Source organism: Tinamus guttatus, unplaced genomic scaffold (assembly GCF_059628265.1).
Source record: "Tinamus guttatus ecotype Peru unplaced genomic scaffold, ASM5962826v1 Tinamus_guttatus_pri_ptg000297l, whole genome shotgun sequence".
NCBI classification, from domain to species: Eukaryota; Metazoa; Chordata; class Aves; order Tinamiformes; family Tinamidae; genus Tinamus; species Tinamus guttatus.
In genome coordinates this window covers 808-18,956 of record NW_028288831.1, presented here as the reverse complement: position 1 = coordinate 18,956, position 18,149 = coordinate 808, and the positions used below count along the sequence as shown (strand labels likewise).

At 46.2% G+C, this 18,149-nt stretch overlaps 1 protein-coding gene and 1 long non-coding RNA gene across 7 annotated transcripts; both read right to left on the bottom strand.

Annotated features, from left to right (window-relative positions):
- Positions 1 to 2,002: 2,002 nt before the first annotated feature.
- Positions 2,003 to 14,370, bottom strand: LOC148594083 (dynamin-1-like). Of its 6 annotated transcripts, none has more exons than XM_088527945.1 (6): positions 14,311 to 14,370; positions 12,899 to 13,069; positions 12,517 to 12,758; positions 11,904 to 12,122; positions 7,853 to 7,889; positions 2,003 to 2,624 (listed from the first exon to the last, which is right to left on the bottom strand). In XM_088527945.1, exons 2-5 carry the CDS (start codon positions 13,031 to 13,033, stop codon positions 7,868 to 7,870), a joined length of 618 nt encoding a protein of 205 aa, XP_088384071.1. In that variant the 5' UTR covers positions 13,034 to 13,069; positions 14,311 to 14,370; the 3' UTR covers positions 2,003 to 2,624; positions 7,853 to 7,867. The 6 variants fall into 6 exon arrangements, with proteins under 6 accessions (XP_088384071.1, XP_088384068.1, XP_088384070.1 ...); XM_088527944.1 differs by lacking the exon at positions 2,003 to 2,624 and adding an exon at positions 3,378 to 3,995 and having other exon boundaries at positions 14,311 to 14,369; XM_088527943.1 differs by lacking the exon at positions 2,003 to 2,624 and adding an exon at positions 3,378 to 3,992 and having other exon boundaries at positions 14,311 to 14,369.
- Positions 14,371 to 15,447: 1,077 nt separating this feature from the next.
- On the bottom strand, positions 15,448 to 16,010 carry LOC148594082 (uncharacterized). Its single transcript, XR_015913572.1, has 2 exons — positions 15,903 to 16,010; positions 15,448 to 15,556 (listed from the first exon to the last, which is right to left on the bottom strand). It is a non-coding gene; the product is annotated as an uncharacterized LOC148594082 (long non-coding RNA).
- Positions 16,011 to 18,149: the final 2,139 nt, after the last annotated feature.

Here is an 18,149-nt window from a genome sequence, read left to right as displayed (position 1 = left end):
CAGAAACAAAATCTAGCCCCATTCCACAACATCCTGCTCCAGCATGGATGCCCTTTTCACTTTGCTCTCCTGGACCACTCAGAGCAGCAATGTTGTTAAATCTTACTGCTTAACAGGTTGAGACTCCTGTATTTTTTAGGGTGATTTACTGATTGTGTGGAGAAATTGATTTTTTCTGGATTCACATGCTACACTTGCCCTGGGTGTCCATTAGAGGCTGTTTTAAACTAAGAGCCTCCCAAAGACAGATGAGTGCTCTTAGTTCTTACTTATTTGACAATATAGCAGGCTAACCTAAGGGCAGGGGGAGCCCCCGTCCCTAGAGGCCAAGTCCTGCCTTCGTGCCTACCCCGGGCACACACCTTCCATATGAGCCAGTACCACACATCTATATAGTGACTTGTGGATTTTATGACATTCTTCACCCTGCTACTGCTGCAGATCAACAAATGCTTAAGCTACCCTGCTTAAGGTAACTGGTTGCAGAGACGTTTTTATTTTGTCCAGTATTTCACATATGACCCTAGATTGTGACTTGCTTTCTAACCCTGCTCTATTTGGAAGTTTCCCTGATCCCACCTTTACTGGGAATGGATTCAGAGCAGACACACAAGCAGCTAACTATGGTCCATCTGACACAAAATAGCTTTAAATTGGAGTAACTGAACTGCCCAAACACCTTGGTTTTGAAAAAAAAATGGAAAAAAAGCTTCTTAACAGCTCTAAGTGTCAAGCAAACAGGAAATGGTCTTTAGGACCGTTCCAAATAGATGCAGAAGGAGACAGGACATTCTGTTAAACAACACGTTGTAAATTAATGGGACAGGAGTTTTTACTCTCATCAACCCAACCTTTGGCAACCAGCAGATCAGAGGATTCCAGTTTTTAAAATTAAGGCTCTAATATTTAGTTGAAGACAGCCACGTTGTTTCAGCTTTTAAAGGTCCTCTGCTCTTTAGAAACAACCCTGTACACAAGCGCAGGCATCGATGGCCAGTTCCAGTGCAGAGCAACCAGGGGCAGTGCAGGGCAAGCAGTGCTTACGGCCTCACGTGTGTTGGGAACTTACATCCTCTACAAACATGCAAGGACAGAAATAACTGGAACACACACAGGAAGCAGCCACTAGGAAACTACTCTATTCCTCCAATCCACAACAGTATCAAATATACATACATGTTTAAGATTTTTAGCTTATTAAAATCTTAATATAGAGACTCCACGTGCAACCAGCTAGCTGGCAGCACTCGGTGGTGCATCAGCACCCGGACTGAAGTGACCTAAGACATCTGCAAGGCCAAGGATTTTCTTCCACAGCAAGAAGTGCTCAAGCCCTGTTAAACTATGACATAAGGAACCCACTGTAATTGTCGAGATGACAGCGCTAAATGCAGGGATTACAGCAAAACAAAACTGCTGTCAGGGTGAGTGCTGCCCTAAGACCTGCAGCTCTGCTTTGGCCTGGGCACAGCAGTGATAAGGCTTACCCACTTTACTGCAGGGCATAAATGTCACTTCAGATTAATAGTAAGTATTAAGTTAAAGCTGGCCAGGCATGTCTCATACTATCACTTTAGCCTGTATTGTAAATATGGCCCCAACAGATGTTGCTGGCCAGAGAATTTCTCCAAATCCACACCTGCTTGCTGCGTGCCACAAATGTGCAAGATCCCTTCTCCAAGCCAAGCACCCTGTCAGCAGCACTCCCACCTTGTGTCCGTCCAGTCCTGAAGCCCCTCCATGCACTTTCCTTTACGAGGGAGAAAGCTAACTAACTTCAACATCTGAGGAACTTTATTCACAGCTCCTGGTCACCAGTATCGATGCACATCTGCTTTAAGTCCCTTATTAGTGATAACACCTGCATGCACAGGTAGCTTTTTAAGCTCTACGAAATGAAAAGATTAGGTTATTATAATTAAATACAGTCCAAAAGCCACCCAGAAAAAAAAAAAAAAAAAGAACAAGAGAGATGGTTTTATTCTAGTCATAGAGTCCTTCATTATACAGAAATGATAGTTTATTTCATTCAATAATCAAGAGTGACAGGTAGATCACAAACTGCATCACAGCTACTACCAGCACTGAGACAGTTCACCCACAAGTCTGGGGTAATACAATAACCCAACTGCACACAGCAGAGAATTCAACAATCAGCTCAAAATTCAACGTCAGGATTTGGTTAATTTTCAGGTGTAATATATATATATATATGCATGTATATAGATATTCTTTCCCTACTTAAGTATTTCCTAAAATCCACATGGAAGCACAAATGGCTTTAAACACCTGGACATATATAGACTTTTTTGATCTTATATATATATTTATAGATATTTATAACAGTAAAGATATGTTTCTCATTACTACAATATACTTGTTTTAACTCCTTTAAGCAGCTGGGAGGAAAAAAAACAAACAGTTTCACTACAGTCACATCTGATACGTGTGTGCGTGTGTGTGTGTGCCACGAAATACAAACAAAACAAGCCATGAGATTCGAGTCAGAGCACTCCAGGACAGAACAGCTAAGAGCAGGCAGAGAGTCTCAGAGGGAGCAGGCCTACATGTCAAATGGTGGTTTGGGACTCTCCGGGCGGGAGGGACTGGCCTTACCCGGCCGGCTGGAATTCAAAGACAAAAAAAAAAAAAAAAAAAAAAAAAGAGGGGAAGGAAAAGGGGAAGAAGCAGTAAAACAAGAGTTAAAATACAGGAAACAACCAGCATCAGAACAGCAGAGGATCCAGAAGAGAAGTCAAAGGCAGCAGCACTGAAATAAGGTAATTTCAAACTAATTCAGGCCTGTTTGGAAGCCTGTTAACATAGGTGGCTCATTTAGCTCTGGTAGAGACATGTCATTTAGCTCTGGTAGAGACATGACATCTGAAATGTACAGGGTTGATAGATTTTTTTTTAATTATTATTTTTTAATACATGTAACATGAAAAGTAAAAACCAAACCTTAAGATGATGAGTCGTGATCAACAACAGTTACAAGTTTCCCCAAACACGTATCATCCACATGCAAGAAGAAAAAGGCTACGGAAGTCACCACGGTACCCAAAAAACACTGAGAGATGTGCTTATTCCAAGCAGAAATATTTTCAACAAAAACGTTACACAGCAAACTCCCTGAAAAACATTTGGTTGTCCATTTGCAAGGGGGGAGCAGCAGCTCTATTGCCCTCTCCCTGCTGCGTTCAGGGACGTCGGCCCCGAGGGAGGACGCAGGACAAGTGCTGGTGCCACCAGCGGTATCTCCTGGGCTCCTGCGGAGCGCGGGCAGGTCCACGTGCTCCCTGCCCTGCCGCGGGAGCAGGACTGGGCCGGTCCATCGCGTTCCCCCCGCTCACTCTCCCTGCCTCGCTTCGAGCTAAAGTTGATTGCACTGTTCCCAACGTGAGTTTTTGCACCTTAGAAGTCAGCTAATACACAGGACATTTAATCTGGTCCTAACAGTGTCACGTGTTTCAACAGCATTTTTTTTTCTTCTATGTCACATTTTTGTCTTCTTAACTACGAGAAAAAATAGCTACAGAGCTACAGATCAGTGCTAGGTGCTACAGCTAACCGATGCAGGCAGGACACTTATCCAGGCTAGACCCAGCAGGTGAAACAACTGGCTGGACAGTCGCCCCTCGGGCTTTGGGCCGTCCCTGCAGCTGGTCTCTGCAAGGAGCCTGTGCACTTCAGGGGTCCGTGCCACTGAATGGAGGCTACTCTACACTCACAAAGCAATACAGGACGCACGAGTGAAGACGAAGAGCTCGATCACTAGGCTAGTGCTTTACGACACACGGGGAAGGGGCGGTGGGAGGCAGAGGGGTGGGATGGATGAGAGGAGTGACTGTGGCTGCGGGAGGGAGGGTGGAATGGGAAGCCGCCAGCACGGCATTCGTCGCCAGCTGTCTACAGCCTCGAGTTATAAATCTAAGAGGGACGGTTCAGCCGGTCGGATTATGGTAGGTCGAGTAGGTGAGGCAGGGCCCCTTCTGCTGTGAAAAAGCAGAGAACAAAACAAGAGAACACACACCGTGGTTAGCACAGCAATCGCAGTCCATCACACATGCTTCTCCACCTCGCCCGAGCCAGCGAGAGCAAAGGCCCCGCGGGGCGCAGACCTCCTGCCGCTCCGCACGCAGACGCACGGCGTGAACCGGCCTCGCGCTGGCACTTCTGCCCAGCATGGATCCCCCGCAAGGAATCCGCTGCGTGGCTCGTTTGGCTTTTTCCCTCTGCGAATTTGGAAGTCGGGCAGTTATTGCCAGTGACTGAACTGGCTCTGGCATGAGAGTTGAGAAGCATGGACAACAGTGAGCTCCTGTATCAAGCACATGGCAGTCACACAGCATGGATGGGGGCCCTCTCAGAGGTGCTGGCAGAGGTTCCTGGCTGGTTTGGGAGAGAGGGGGCCTTATACCTCTGGTTCCAACATGGGACACTGATCTTTTATATTAAGGTCAAACTTGGCGCTTTCAGCTCGCTATTCGGGGGCCCAGCAAATGCAGCTTCCACTAAGAGGACTTTGGCCACTGCAATTCAGTTGCATTTCAGCTCTCTTGCTAGTGTCTTAGCCAAATAAATGGGCAGCAATTTAATCCATGGAGAAGACAAACATTTAAATGTTCCAAGATCTCTTCTTGTAAGGGACTGTTAAGAAATAAAAACGTGGAAAAAAACAAGGACACAACCCCTCTCTACTGCTTTCAATCCATGACTAAAAAGATCACTTCAGACTTAGAACACAAGATTTGAGGAAGTCTACCCATAATGAGCATGTGTTCTGGTTCTTTGGTTCTGTTCTTTGCCAAAACCAAACCATGTTTTTCTGTCAGGATACACTCCCTGCAGTGTCTGCAATGTAACAGTGTATCAGAAGCGACAAATTAAATTGTTCAGCACAAAGTCAGGGTAGTTTCAGTTCAAACTGCCTGAAATGCAAAGAGCAAACAAAACAGGATGGGAACCAGAGAGGAAGATCAAGCAGAACTCACAGGTAAAGCCTCAGTAATTCTCCACTGGCAGGTTTTATGCTAATTTAGATTACACAGAATCAACTGAGTACTGGAAATGAAGGACCTCCCAGTATAAGGAGAGTAGAGGAAAGCACAGGGGGGAAAAGAAGAAGGTATTTGCAATAGTGCAATAATTGAGAAGTAGAAGAGCTTCACACTGACAGCACGTCCACACTGCTGTTGGTGCCAGAGGAGCTATATTGCTATGAGATGCTGCAAACTCCACCTTGGCAAAGGGACAACTCGAGAGAGCAACTCTACTGCCCTGCTTATTGGATCTCAGCAGAATTTACTGCTCTCTATCAAGCCGCAGATTTCAGCCAAAACAATCATGACCATTTGTTCCTTGCTTTGTATAAGGACACACTAAAAAAGGTTTCAGAAAGTTAATCACTGCCAAGTGGGATTTTTTTTTTCTCCTAAACTGTAAGGAGAAGTGAAATGGGGACTGTAAGGCCCCACTGCCAGCCTGTCACTCACAAGTGACTCTTCCAGCCAAGCAAATAATGATGGGATTAAGCCAACCTGAAAACTACAACCACTGAAGCAACACTACCACCCAGAAGGAAAATCTGCAGCAAGATGTTACAGCTTGCAGTCTGTCACCTTGAGCTTCAAGCACATGTGGGATCCACGCATCCACTCTCAAGGGTGCTCATGTATAGGAGCAGCCAAGTAGCCATCTAACGACTGCTACTGACACTGGAAAAATCCTACAGACTTCAGCAGTATATGGGTTTGACCTTTAATGAGACACTGCTGCACTGTCATGGGTATTGGAAGGTGTTTTTCAAACGCTGAAAGGGCTTTTTGCATTTCAGGAGTTTGGACAGGTTGCCCAGACAGTCTCTCTGGATTCAGATGAAAAGGATGCTTGAAGTCACTGGACTACATAATATGTTCTGGCAACAGAGGCTACTTGACCCTACCAAAATAAATCAGGCTGAAAGAAAAGCAGAAATCAGATAAATAGCCTGCTCTTTTTATAATGCAGTAGGATGGCTTTGCACAGATATTCTTGTTCCTCTCATCACTCAGTGACTTGGGAATGAGCCTGAGGAAACCAGTTACACTGGTTGCCATTTGCCTTTATGCCACTATTTCAAACCATACCCCAACTAGAACATTGACCTGGGCATTTCTAGAAAGCAATGGGCTAACTTCTGCTGCTAAGGGCTTAACCAAGACTGCAACATGCTACATTTATTCTCTTGAGCAGCAGAAGTCTGATAGAAGTTTATTATGACTATTATTATTTTTTTTTATTTCCTTGGTGCTCTTTATGCCAGAGTAAGAACAGAGAATGCTCCGTAACAGTGAGTCCCAGAACATGGCATGGACAAAAGCAAACCTCTTTTCTGAGGTTTCCCACCAACATGCATGTTTCCAGGGCTGCCTGCAGTAGGCAGAGGATTGCGGGAAATTTCCCATTGCTCCAGCACCTCTGCAGAATGTCATCAGCGAGGAGGGCTGACAGGTGACACACGTCCCCAAACACCAGTCAATCAGTCACCGTGTCAGGCGGATCCACGCGGCACCTCCCAGCTTTAATGACAGTCAGAAGCAGCAGGAACGGAGGCACCGCTTGCCCTAAGGCAGGGGCTAACTGAGGTGGTAGCTGCAAAGCCCTGGGCTGACGTGGGGGCTGATCCAGGGCTGTTCCTGTGCAGATCCTGCCCTCAGCACCCGCTGCCCCGCTCTGCCTGACGTTACCAGCAGGAGCTGAAGGAGCTGCACTGCTCTGAGCCGGTCCTCACCGGGAGAACCAGCATCGACAGGCAGGGAGAGCTGGCCCAAGAGCACCCTACATCCACCCTGTGCTGCCCTCACTTCCCCTTTGTCGGTAAGGGCTGGAAGTCCCCAGGAAAAGGGCTCAGGAGGAACCCTCTTCACAGCCCCATCCTTCTCCCCTCACCATTAACAGGACTGGGAAGAGTCGGTCCTTGAATGCTGGGCCAGCATGACACACTGGAGCCCGACCCGATACCTCGCTATGCCACCAAACAAGTGCAACGGTGCAAAATGCAGGGTGAGACAGGACAGGGAACAGGCAGGAGCCCAGGACGGAGAGGCTGGAGGCTACGGGTCACTAACTGCTTTTCCACCCTGTGGTGGGAAGCCAAGGAAGGAGAGGGTCTGAATGGAAACTAAAAAGAGACTGAAAAGGAGAAGGGCCAGAAGGAGGATGAGCAAAGGAACTTGGCTTCTAACTGCAAGGGTGGGAAACCAGGGTAACAGGGAGCACTCAAGGTCACAGCAGACCCACTCTGTACTCAGACACGGGTGTCCTGATATTAATGACCCAAACTCTTCCTGCCATCCACGAGCACTAGGGACACAACGAGAGAGGAACACTTCTCTGGGCAGACACAGAAATATAAGATGAGGAGTCTGAACAAGCAGCTCCCCAATTCCATCTCAAGGCTAACTGAGCTGACAGATGGAAACCAGAGCAAACCCGAGTTCGTTCAGCCCACCTCCTAGTCAGCGTGGATTTAGGCCAAATTGAAGATGTGAGCTCTTTAGATCCTGTTCCAGAATTCACTCCCCCATCCTCACTCCTCTACCTGCAGGCAGAGGAAAGTTCCTCTCATGACCTTAAGCCAGCGACTGAGGCTCTTCCAGCTCCCTGCAGCTCCAGCAGCTGCTGTCTCTGATCAGCCACTTTTCTGTTCAAGACTCCTCCCTTTATGGGATCCTGGCAGAGGTGGTTCTTTGGACAAGGGACTCTGTTACTAGTACAGGAGCTAGGCAGCAGAGGCGAGCTGCAGAGCAAGAGTGATGGAGGATGGGGACACAGTGACGCATGCATTGCGGGGAGAGAGTGCAGAACGTACCGTGGCCGCCAGTCCTCAGGGGTCACTGATAGTGATTCTGAAAGACAACACGAAATCAACAAGGCAGTTCAGACAGTTCAAGGCAGAGGCCACGCAGAGTGTCGGGCAGTGGGACAAGACAGGCGTGCGCTTGCACAGACAGAGGCAGCACTCGCGCTGGCAGAGCCTGCCCGGCTGCACTCGCTCTCACACTCACGGCCTCCCTGCACTCACACACACAACCTGCTGCGTCGCGCTCGGGGCCGCGCTCGGAGCCCTCGCGCTGTTCACACACGCGCCGGCTGTCGCTCACTCTGCAGCTGGACACGCGTCACGCGCAGTCGCACGTCTGGGATGAGAGACCCCAGCACCTTCACACCTGCAGGACACCTCGGGCTCGGCACTGAGGCTGGGGGCAAAGCGGCAAACTTGCTCTGAGCTGATTCAAATCTTTTTGAACACATGAAGTGTTAAGGAGTTGAAAAGCAGCTCAGGAAAGAGAGAGCTAATATGCTGTTATGAGCCTACAGTACCACTCAAGAAGGAAAGAAGGAAAAGATTTTTTATTTTAGAGGCCACAAACTATTAGACCAGCTACTCTGACCTCCTGAATAACATGGGTCATAAAATTACATGACATTTTCCTTGTAGTGGTACTCATCACTCATGTCTTTCTTCCTTGGATATAGCCAATGATGGAGAACTTGCTAGTGCCTTTAACAAAATTCTCCGGAGGTTAAATCATCCTCACTAAACCCATCTTATTTCTCATTTTAACTTGCCTCATCTTTCTCACCTACAAGCTTTGTCAAACTATTTTAAACTGAGGAAGCTCTAAATGCCTGCAGGAATACCTTCATGGGTATTTTTTCCCAATATTTTTAGAAAAAGGATTGTTAAGTGATTCTAAGTAGAGTCAGTAAATCTCACCAGCTGAATCACTTTCCTCTGAGTCTTTTCAGAAAGTGTCGACTACAGAAGCAGGTAAAGTATTACCATATCACTTACATGATCCATCATTTCCTATTTGAATATAGGAAAGTTTACCGTGATCCTTTTTACCAGAGCATCACACAGGCAGCCCATTTTGAGTTGCACATTTGCTCTGACTCTTGAACCCTTTTCCAAAGTAGCTGCTTCCTGACAGTAATTGACACTGTCGTCCTCCTCTTCCACTGACATATTTTACCTCATATAACTGAGACATTCAGAAAAAAAAAACAAAAAACAAAAACAAAAACAGATTTTAAATACAATTGAGGTGGCCCCAATCAGCCTGTATTACTTCTATATTGTCATGGCTCATTCTGCTAACCTGTTTCACCTGCTACCTTCCCCTCAGTAGTGAGTTCACTTTCTCTTGAATCCCCTAGCCAACGTACAGGACCACGAGTGTTACCATTAACCCTGGAGGAACGTCATCAGACACCTCCTCCCTGGAGGAGGATTCCTCACTGATTGCTTTGAAGGTTCCCACTTTACCACTCCTTAATGATTTAAGGCATCCTTTTCTGAAACAACATAGTGTTGATTTAGTTAGTGTAGTACAACACTAAATCAGCAAATTCACAAACTTAAATCCATCTCCATAAGCCACATTGATTTGCTGTAATAGTTTGTTCTCCCATTGAGCTGACTGGATATCGTTTTCTTTCCAAGACTGAAATGTCATGCACAGCCTCCAGCAGATGTACAGGCAGAACACAGTCCTTGCACACAAACAGGACCTTATGTTATTTCTAACTGTCAGTTAGATGCATGTCAGCACCAAAGGTGATATGGGCTTTGGCAATGGACTGAAAACTGCTACATTTGGGGGCCGGAGTGAGAGCTGTTAGGACTGTACCTATCCTTAGGAAAACCTTCCTGCAAAGGAAAGGACCACAGAGTATTTGTACACAAAAGCATATGCATCTATTCAATTACATTTATGAAAAAGAAGCCGAGCAACTCTGTCTTTCAGTTCATCATACATGAAATCAGACACTCGCACAAACTGGAGGCACAAACGCACACCACAATGCTCCATTGACACCAGCGTGCATGTGCATGCAGAATACACCCAGCACCACCATGCACCTATAGCTCAGCACCCTATAGCACTGGCTCCTACAGCAAAGCCCACTCGCACGACCTACAAGAGCTCCATTTCACACTCAGGCAGAGCAGTGTAGTCCAGTTAGCAAGGGAAATGATGGGTATTAAAAAAAGCAGCAGTGGAGATGGTATTTGTTCACCCATGGCAGAAGGACCCAAGTCCAAGTGCTAGCAGGGAACATTTTTATTCTATATACAGGAGAGGAAGAGAAAGAGTCCCTTGCCATTGGAATTTTTCTTTTGATCAGTAAACTCAAATGACAAGCTGCATATCAGGATCCGGAGGAGTCTATGAACAACTGGAAGAATCAAAGAAGGGAATTGGAGAACAAGCATGAAAACTTCACAACTTCTGGAATTACTTCCTTAGCTCCAGATCAAGGCAGTCAGCAGCATTCAATCCAACCTGCCATCTCTCCTTCTAAAGGAAGGGATTGCTCATTTAACTATGAAATCATTTCTTTCCTGAGCTTCACTGTGGTTCCCATCCTTGCTCTAAACCTTTCTATTCCACAAAAAAATTGGATTATCCAGAAGAGCCATTAAGGTAAACTAATATAGACTTCTTTGTAAAAAAAGGCCACTTTTTAGCCCACTTGGGAAATCCTATCATGACAACCAGGTATATAGAATATTTTTCATGAGTGAAAAAGTGAAGTTGAGTGAGGGGGGAAAAGATGGAGACAAAGACACGTAAGAAATATACTAAAAACAAAGAAATAAACAAAATATAGGAAAGCAGGGTCACAAAAAGCAAGAGACAAGTATACAGCAGAAGCATGCTGACATCCACAGGATTGCAGTCCCTGGGGCAACAGAGGCAAATATGAACAGGCTACTGAGGGAGCTGCATCAAGGCACAGATGGACGACTGGGGCAGAGGCACCAAGAAAGTAAAATCATGTGCACAGAGAATCAAAAACTGGTCTACAATCTCTTTGTACTCATCCACTTCTGGGCTGCATACAACCTGAAGGAGGAGATTTTTTCTCCAAACAAGCAGTGCCTGGCATGAGCTGGGCAGCCTCTGCCCTGTAGCATCACCACCCACAGCAGTCTGGGTGTTTGCAGAGAAAAGGGAAAAGCTTCAGACACATGACCCTGGCACCCACTGACGAACAGTTCTTTCCCACAAGAGAAATGTATCCTCATGTGTGTCATCTAGAGTTTGTGGTTTTGTTGATTCTTTACTCTATCATTAATTTCTCTTCCTCACAGGGGGACCAGCTACCCAACATGAAAACATTCCTGGTTACAGATCACTTCCTAAGTCCTATTTAGGAAAAGTGCAAAGCTGCACAGGGTATAGTCCCTTATTGCTCTGAAGTGTTTATAAAATGACTGAATAGGAAAGGGATTAAGTTTCCTAATGGGAAAGCAAAGCTGTGTCACTTGAACCTCTAGACTGGAAAATGTGCTTGAGTTGATTGCAGAAGCAGTAAATATGTCCACACATAAAGGGCAAAATTCCATCTCTCCCACTAGTAATCTTGCAATATTCTCCTAGACAAAAAGCATCTGGGGTCCTAGATGAAACCCACTAACTCACCTTGAAACATCCTGCTGCAGGAGAAAAGGGCAACTTTGAGTCTCAGGGACTCCCTACACAGAGGGGAACTGCCTTGAAAGGTGTATGTTCACTCCAGTCGTGAGATTTTCTGGTGACTTATCTCCTACTAGTGAGATACAGCTGTCAGGCAGAAAGTCCTCTTCCCCCAACTTCTGAGTGAAGGTTTGTGCAGAAAGAAGGTGGTCTCTCTACCACAGAGAGCTGCCTCCACCTCACCTACAGACTGAACTCTCAGTGGGCAGCAGTGCTCCGGGCTATTTAATACATCCCAACAGCCAAAGACTTTACTCACATCGAGCCTTGGATTCTCACCCTAGGACCCAAGGCAGCTGAAGTACTGCCAGAACTGCTACCCCCAAGCTGGATATATGCCCCCTCTCTTCAGGGGAACCCCTCAGGACTTACCTGGGAACACCAGGAGGAGCACGGTTAGGCCGAGAAGGAACCTGAGGCGGGGGCCCAAAGGGATCAGGAGAGGCACCTGGCCTGGAGGGCACGGGGGGGGCACCACCCAGCGTGGACCCACCAGCAGGAGGTGGCCCAGGAGCTGGGCCTCGGGAGCCAGGTCTGGCGGGCGGAACAGCGGGCGCTCTCCTCTGGGGCGTGGGGCTCGATGTGGGAGACCTGGCAAACACACAGAGAAAATTCAACTGCAGCAACAGGCCTGGGATTCCACTGGGCCACCACCAGGTCTGCATATGCTGCCTTCACTGTTCCATCTTTAGTCTTGTGTCACTTTATACACCTCCCTTTGGCTTTCCAAGGGTCACACTAGGCTCCAGCTTGCTTTCGAAGCTATTTCAGGCCCCATCTAGTCTCAAGATTTAGCAGCCTCCACATCATCTATAAAACTTTAGTAATCCTGCCTAGTTCAAGGCCTAAAAGCCTCCAAATGCAAACTCTGAGAACTCTCCAAGGAGAGGAGGGGAGCAGGTCTCCCTGCGCCAGTAGGAGGCCCCAGGTAGCCATTAGAGGCATCAGGCAGGTCTGTGGGGCTCTCCCCCTGAGCCTCTGGTACCTGCGTCCAGACGGTACGCTCTGCACCTGCAGCCAAGAGTCGTCCACCGGTGGGGGCATTGGGGTGCTGATGGTGCTGGTGTTGATGTCCCCGATGATGTTGAGGGCCTCTTTCAGGGCATGGTACATGCGCAGCATTTCGTCACGCCGCTGGGCCTGCTCTGCCGATTCCTCCATCAGTGTGTTTTGGTCACCACAGGAGTACAGGTTTGCCAGCAGCTCTGAGTGGATAAAGTCCTTGGTCTGTAAAGGAGCATGAAAGAGTCAGTTCCCACATTTCCCCCATCAAAAACTTCCTTTCCATCCCCACCTTCAGCTTTTCTTTATTCATTCTTCCCCTCTCTAATTCACCCCTTCTCCATTAACCACCATGAGATAAGTACATTGTTTATCATGAGGTGCATGATAGTCTTCGGCATGAGGTCTCTGATGGTTTTGTTGACAATTGCCATGTAGGAATCCACCAGGTTCCTGATGGTTTCCACTTGTCTCTCTAGCTGAGGATCCATGGAATGCATGAAGTTGTCTGATCCATTCTCCTCTGTTTCACTGGCCTGCAATGAGACAGAAATGCTCAGTACTCCATTATAATACAAACTTAGTATTTCGTGACACAGCTAAGTGAAGATAAGGAAACATGCAGGAAGTACAGACTACACACAGAATATTTAGACGTGCATTTCGAGCTGTGATTGCCAGGGCACAGCTCAGCTTGTACACACTTCTCCAGGTTGGATCCAAGGGACAGTAACAGTAAAGCTGCTATAGTTGCCAGATGAAGTTATTATATAAAGCTGCAGTTAAAGGTAAATGCAATCTGGATTCCTGACACTGGCTCTAGTGGATATTCAAAGCTATATTTTTACTTACTTTCCTGAAAGGTTCTTCATTTGAGCTGTTTTCCACATACAAAGACAGTTTAGAAATGATAATCACTCACCATAAATTAAGCCTCAAGGACTGAGGCACTGCATCTTTATCCTCATTACACAAATGAGGAAACAGATACAGAGCGAGAAGATAACTACCCAGACTGCAGGTTCATAGAATAACTTAAAAGAAGTCCTCCAGATCACCCAACTACAAATTCTGCATCTTAAAATTGCATACAACTTTTCCTCTGTACTAAGCAGAAAAATCTTTTTGGTTCTGCCTGAAATGCATCATTTAGCTTTCGGTAATGCAAAACCTCGACAGCAAACAATCTCCAAAGATCATCCATTTGGGAACAATTTCAAAGCAAATAAAGCATGAAAGTCTTTCCTGTGTTTCTCAATGCACTATTCAAAAAACCCCGATTTTATAAGAAAATATCTCATTTAAACTGCTTCAGTCTGAAGGACTTGCAGCAGCATAGGAAACTGCATTATCATCATTTATTTGGGAGAACAAAATAGACAAGAAAGGGCACATTCTTTTCTCTATTTGAGCTTTTCCTGGGAGGGTCTTGCAGACTCTCAAGGGAATAGAAGACCTTGCAATCCAAGAAACATTAGGTAAAGGAAGTGGAAGTCAAACAAGACAGCTCAAAAAAAGCACACACGAAAAATAGGGACAAAAAAACCCACAAAGCCAAAAGTTTTCATCAAGATTCAGAAATCATATAAAAAGAGAGAAATAAAGAAAAAAGAAAAACTCAGATCAAGCACAGAAACAAATGGCAGCAGTCCAACAGAAGTTACAGCAAGGGAGAAGCAAATGCCTCTCGGGAAATGGTGACAAAAGGAAAAAACAAAAAGAGAACTATCTGGCAAGAGCCCCAGGGGACAACACAGGCAGAGAAGATGAGACTTACTTTGTCCTTGTCCTGGCAGGCCAGTTTGAGCACATGTAAAAAAAGTTAAAACAAAAAGGGACAAAATAAAAAAGCACTTTAGTTGGTCTCAGACTTTGGAGAAGAACCTCTTTATATCACTGAACAGAGATGACCATACCCACTAAAACCACACAAGTACCTCCATTTCCCTGGAACACAAGCAGATGATCTGTTTGCCTAAGTCAAAAATCAGTATGGGAACCTTTGCAAAGGAAATTGTTAGCAAAGAAGGGCAAGTTACTTACCTGCAAAGGCTATTTGTTACTCCTGACATAGGAAGTTGAGACATTCATAAACCAGATATCACCCTGCTCCTGGGTCAAACCACTTCTTCCCTCACCTATAGGTGGCAAGTGTCCTTTAGGAGCACATGTTTAGGATGCTCAGTCTGGTCCAAAGCCCATTGAAGTCATGTCACTGATAAGGCCCAATATCCTGAACTCCCAAATTAAGTGTTGTTTTTTTTTTTTTAATCCTGCATCAGTTTGTCAGGAAATGAATTAGGACCAAAAAAAAAAAAAAAAAAAAAAAAAGAAAACACCCCACATGCTCCAAGTTTAACAGGAAAGATGAATGCAAAAGGTCTGCTGGAAGCGACAAACCTCTAAACAATTATTGCTTTTCTAACAGGGAAACTATTTATAGACATTTCCCCTTGCACAGAGGAACAGGAAAGCTTTGAACAGGAGCATATCACACTTCCCTAGAAGACACTTTCAAAGCAAAGCAGAATGATGATGATAGAGTCGAGGGGCAAAGCTATGGAGAGAGATGAGAAATGTTGCTCAAGTAGTACAGTGAGATATCTACAAAGCAATTAAAAAATCCCAGAAAAAATGGAAGCACCATCCCTGGTAAACATCTGAGTTTTATTGCCAACAGAACAAGAGATCTAGAAGGGTTCATCAAGGCAGTCATTGCCTGCTTTCTCTCTACTTTGAGGATGCCAGTTATATTATTCCAAACTTCCTCAAAGGAAGCACCAAAACATTGAAAAAAAAATCTAGACTTGTTCCAGAATATTCTCAGCCATGGAAAGAGACAGAAATTCACTGGTTTATTTTTGAACTCAAGATGGAGGCCAGTTCTCCTCTTTCTCTGCCTGTCACTTACCCCAACACGCTCCGGGTAGACTCCTGCACGAAGGAAGGAAGCCTTCCAGCTATCCACCTCCTCCTGGGTCTCACAGGCCAGCTCCAGCTGCCGATAGTCCTTGTAAACATTCCTGCAAGACAAACATTTTACCCTTTTCCATAGCAAAACAGGCATTTCCCCATATTTGACAAACATATTAAGTAACAAACACATTCGCCTATCATTTTCAGTCAGATACACTTTTAGTCCCTTCCTGGCTGAAAATTAGGGTCACACAGTAGATCATGCTTTGATGGAGAAGGAAAACGGAACACAGCTGTAAGACCAGAAGGAATGAAACCAGAGTTAACAAGACTCCCTCCTGCTGATCAGCCTTAAAGGATATGCTCTACCTCCTTGGACTCCTTCCCATCTGGTTTTATAAAAAACTCATCTCTGGTTTCAACAGCTTGGGGTATTTGGAGATTTCAACGCACCTTTGTTCAGTGTTGAAGAGGGCAAAGATGTGTTTGCTGGACATGAAACCCTTCTCGACATCTCGCAGTTTCAGGTTATCCACTGGCAGCATATATTTCTTCTCTTTCTCCTGAAAAGGGGATGAGTAACAAGTCACTCACTGCCCAGAAGTCCCTATTCAGTCAGCAACACAGATCCCGTATCACCACAGGGGGGCATTCCCAGCCCAGGCCCCCTGCTCCCACAGGTCAGTCACGAAATATTCTAGAAGTGCCTCGTCTCAGATGACTTAAAGCAACCACTTTTCAGAGTAACAGCATCCACAGCCTTATGGTTTGGTTCCTATCTGGTGCTTCCAACCAAACATATAGGATAAGGCACCCAAAACCCAGCCCTTTCGGTTCTAGGTGCTCTCTTTAATGAAAGAGGGAAACAATTTCTGAATGCTAATGTCAAAATTAAAATCAAGCCAGAAGTCATTTTCTCCCCTTTCTTTCAAATCTGGACCCACATCAAATTAACAGAAGGGAGTTTGGTTTGAGGTCCCCACTTCAAATATCTAGGTCCCAGCTGGATATTATACCCCAAAATAACAAAAGAGGGAGCCATCACACTGATCTCCAAAAGGCAGAGAGCATCTCTCCAAGACACTGGGGGAAGTATGGCATACTTGGGTGCACATGTGACCGTCCCCTTCTGAGCCACTAATGCGTCTGTAAGGCTCTCTTGACTGGAACAGCAAAATGTGATTGCTCACGGGAGAAATGGGAAGGGAAGTACAGCCAGTGAGCAAAGATACTAAAATCTTACTAGAAGGAAAATCTAAAATCTAAGTAGAAGGCAGGACATAGCAGCAGATAAAGATGATGAAGGTACTGAGCTCAAACCCTTGCAGGATGGCAAGTCCAGACTTATGTCCTCTTAAGCCTCAGTTAAATAGACTCATGTTTGCCAAGGACAAGCCCTACACGGCTCAAACACATCCTAAAGAACAAACCATAGTTGCAAACATTGCAAGCATTTGCATAGCCAAGAACATCCTAGAAATCAGTATTTAGGAAATACAGAAACATATCACTGTACACACAGCCGAACCCCCATTCTCTTCCACCAAAGACAGTGGGCTGCAAAGCAAGAGAAGTCTTCAGCTCCAGCTTGCTGTTGCTTCCAGGCATTACTGTGGTGCCTTAGGCTGAACTAGCACCCACGAAGTGCAGCACGGCAACTCCTGGGTCCCTAAGCAAGCCAGTCCATCCTGCTGCTGCCCAGCGCAGCTGGAATTCCCTGCATACCCCTCCAGCAGGGTCCCTGGGCTGCTCAATGGGGAAGTCTATCAGGGAAAAGTTATTCCTTAGTAAGAGAACCACATCATTCCATAGAAATTGAGCAATAAAGTCATAAAAAAAATAGTCAAGTGATAAGGGCATCCCATGTCCCAGATGTGGAAACACATGTTCTTTGCCAGAGCTGCTTTGCCTTTCCCTCCTTCAGGGCTCTTGCGTAAATGCTCCCATGTGATCGACACTCTCTCCGCCCGCTGATCTCTCCGTATGCCAGAGACAAGACCCGTGCATCCGTCTGGCAGCACAAAGCTGGAGTTCTTGGCCTTGGAGGCAGCACAACCACCCTCAGTCCCTGCGTTTCGCAGGGCGCTGCTCAGCGCAGGAGCCCCTGCTGCTCTCCATCTCCCCACACCTCCCCCCTGCAGATCCCCCTTTCAGCCTTTCCAGCGTCTCAGTTTTCAGTCCAGCCTGGTTTATATCAACACTCTGACTTCATTTCCTGAATGCAGAGACAGGAAAGTGTGGAACGAGCTGCCAAGGGCTGAGCCTCTCAAAACTTTGGCTGAGCCTCCTGCCCATATGTTAGCAATCTGGCAGTGTGTGCTCTGGCTGAGCCGCATCCTGGCCAAAAGGGGAAAAGGGCTCCTCTAGTTTAACAGCCTTGGAGGGGGAAGAGAAGGAAGAGGGGGAAGAGCCAGCACGCACCAAAGTGGAAAAGGGAGTTTGTAGAAGACTGTATTCAAAGCCCTCAGCTTGATGCCAAGGGGCTCAGGTTGCTCATGAGGTATCTCCTCTTGGCCACAAAACAAGCAAAAGAAGAAACCCCCAAATAATACTCCCCCCCCCCCACTGCAACACATACACACACACACAGAATTACTGCTCAGCAGCAGAATATAGATTCTGCAAAAGGAGTGCATTGGCTGTGAAAATCTGTACAGCCACAAGGCCAACGGGAGGTAGAGAAGAGGTAGCAACACCCAA

Excerpts from the sequence above, each read along its gene's own strand:
- LOC148594083 (XM_088527940.1), bottom strand. The coding sequence starts at position 13,033 with ATGCATTCCATGGATCCTCAGCTAGAGAGACAAGTGGAAACCATCAGG. Across the intron at positions 12,759-12,898 it reads TGCACCTCATGATAAACAAT|ACCAAGGACTTTATCCACTC; the intron begins GTACTTATCTCA and ends GCTCCTTTACAG. Across the intron at positions 3,996-11,903 it reads GCTCCTCCTGGTGTTCCCAG|CAGAAGGGGCCCTGCCTCAC; the intron begins GTAAGTCCTGAG and ends GCTTTTTCACAG.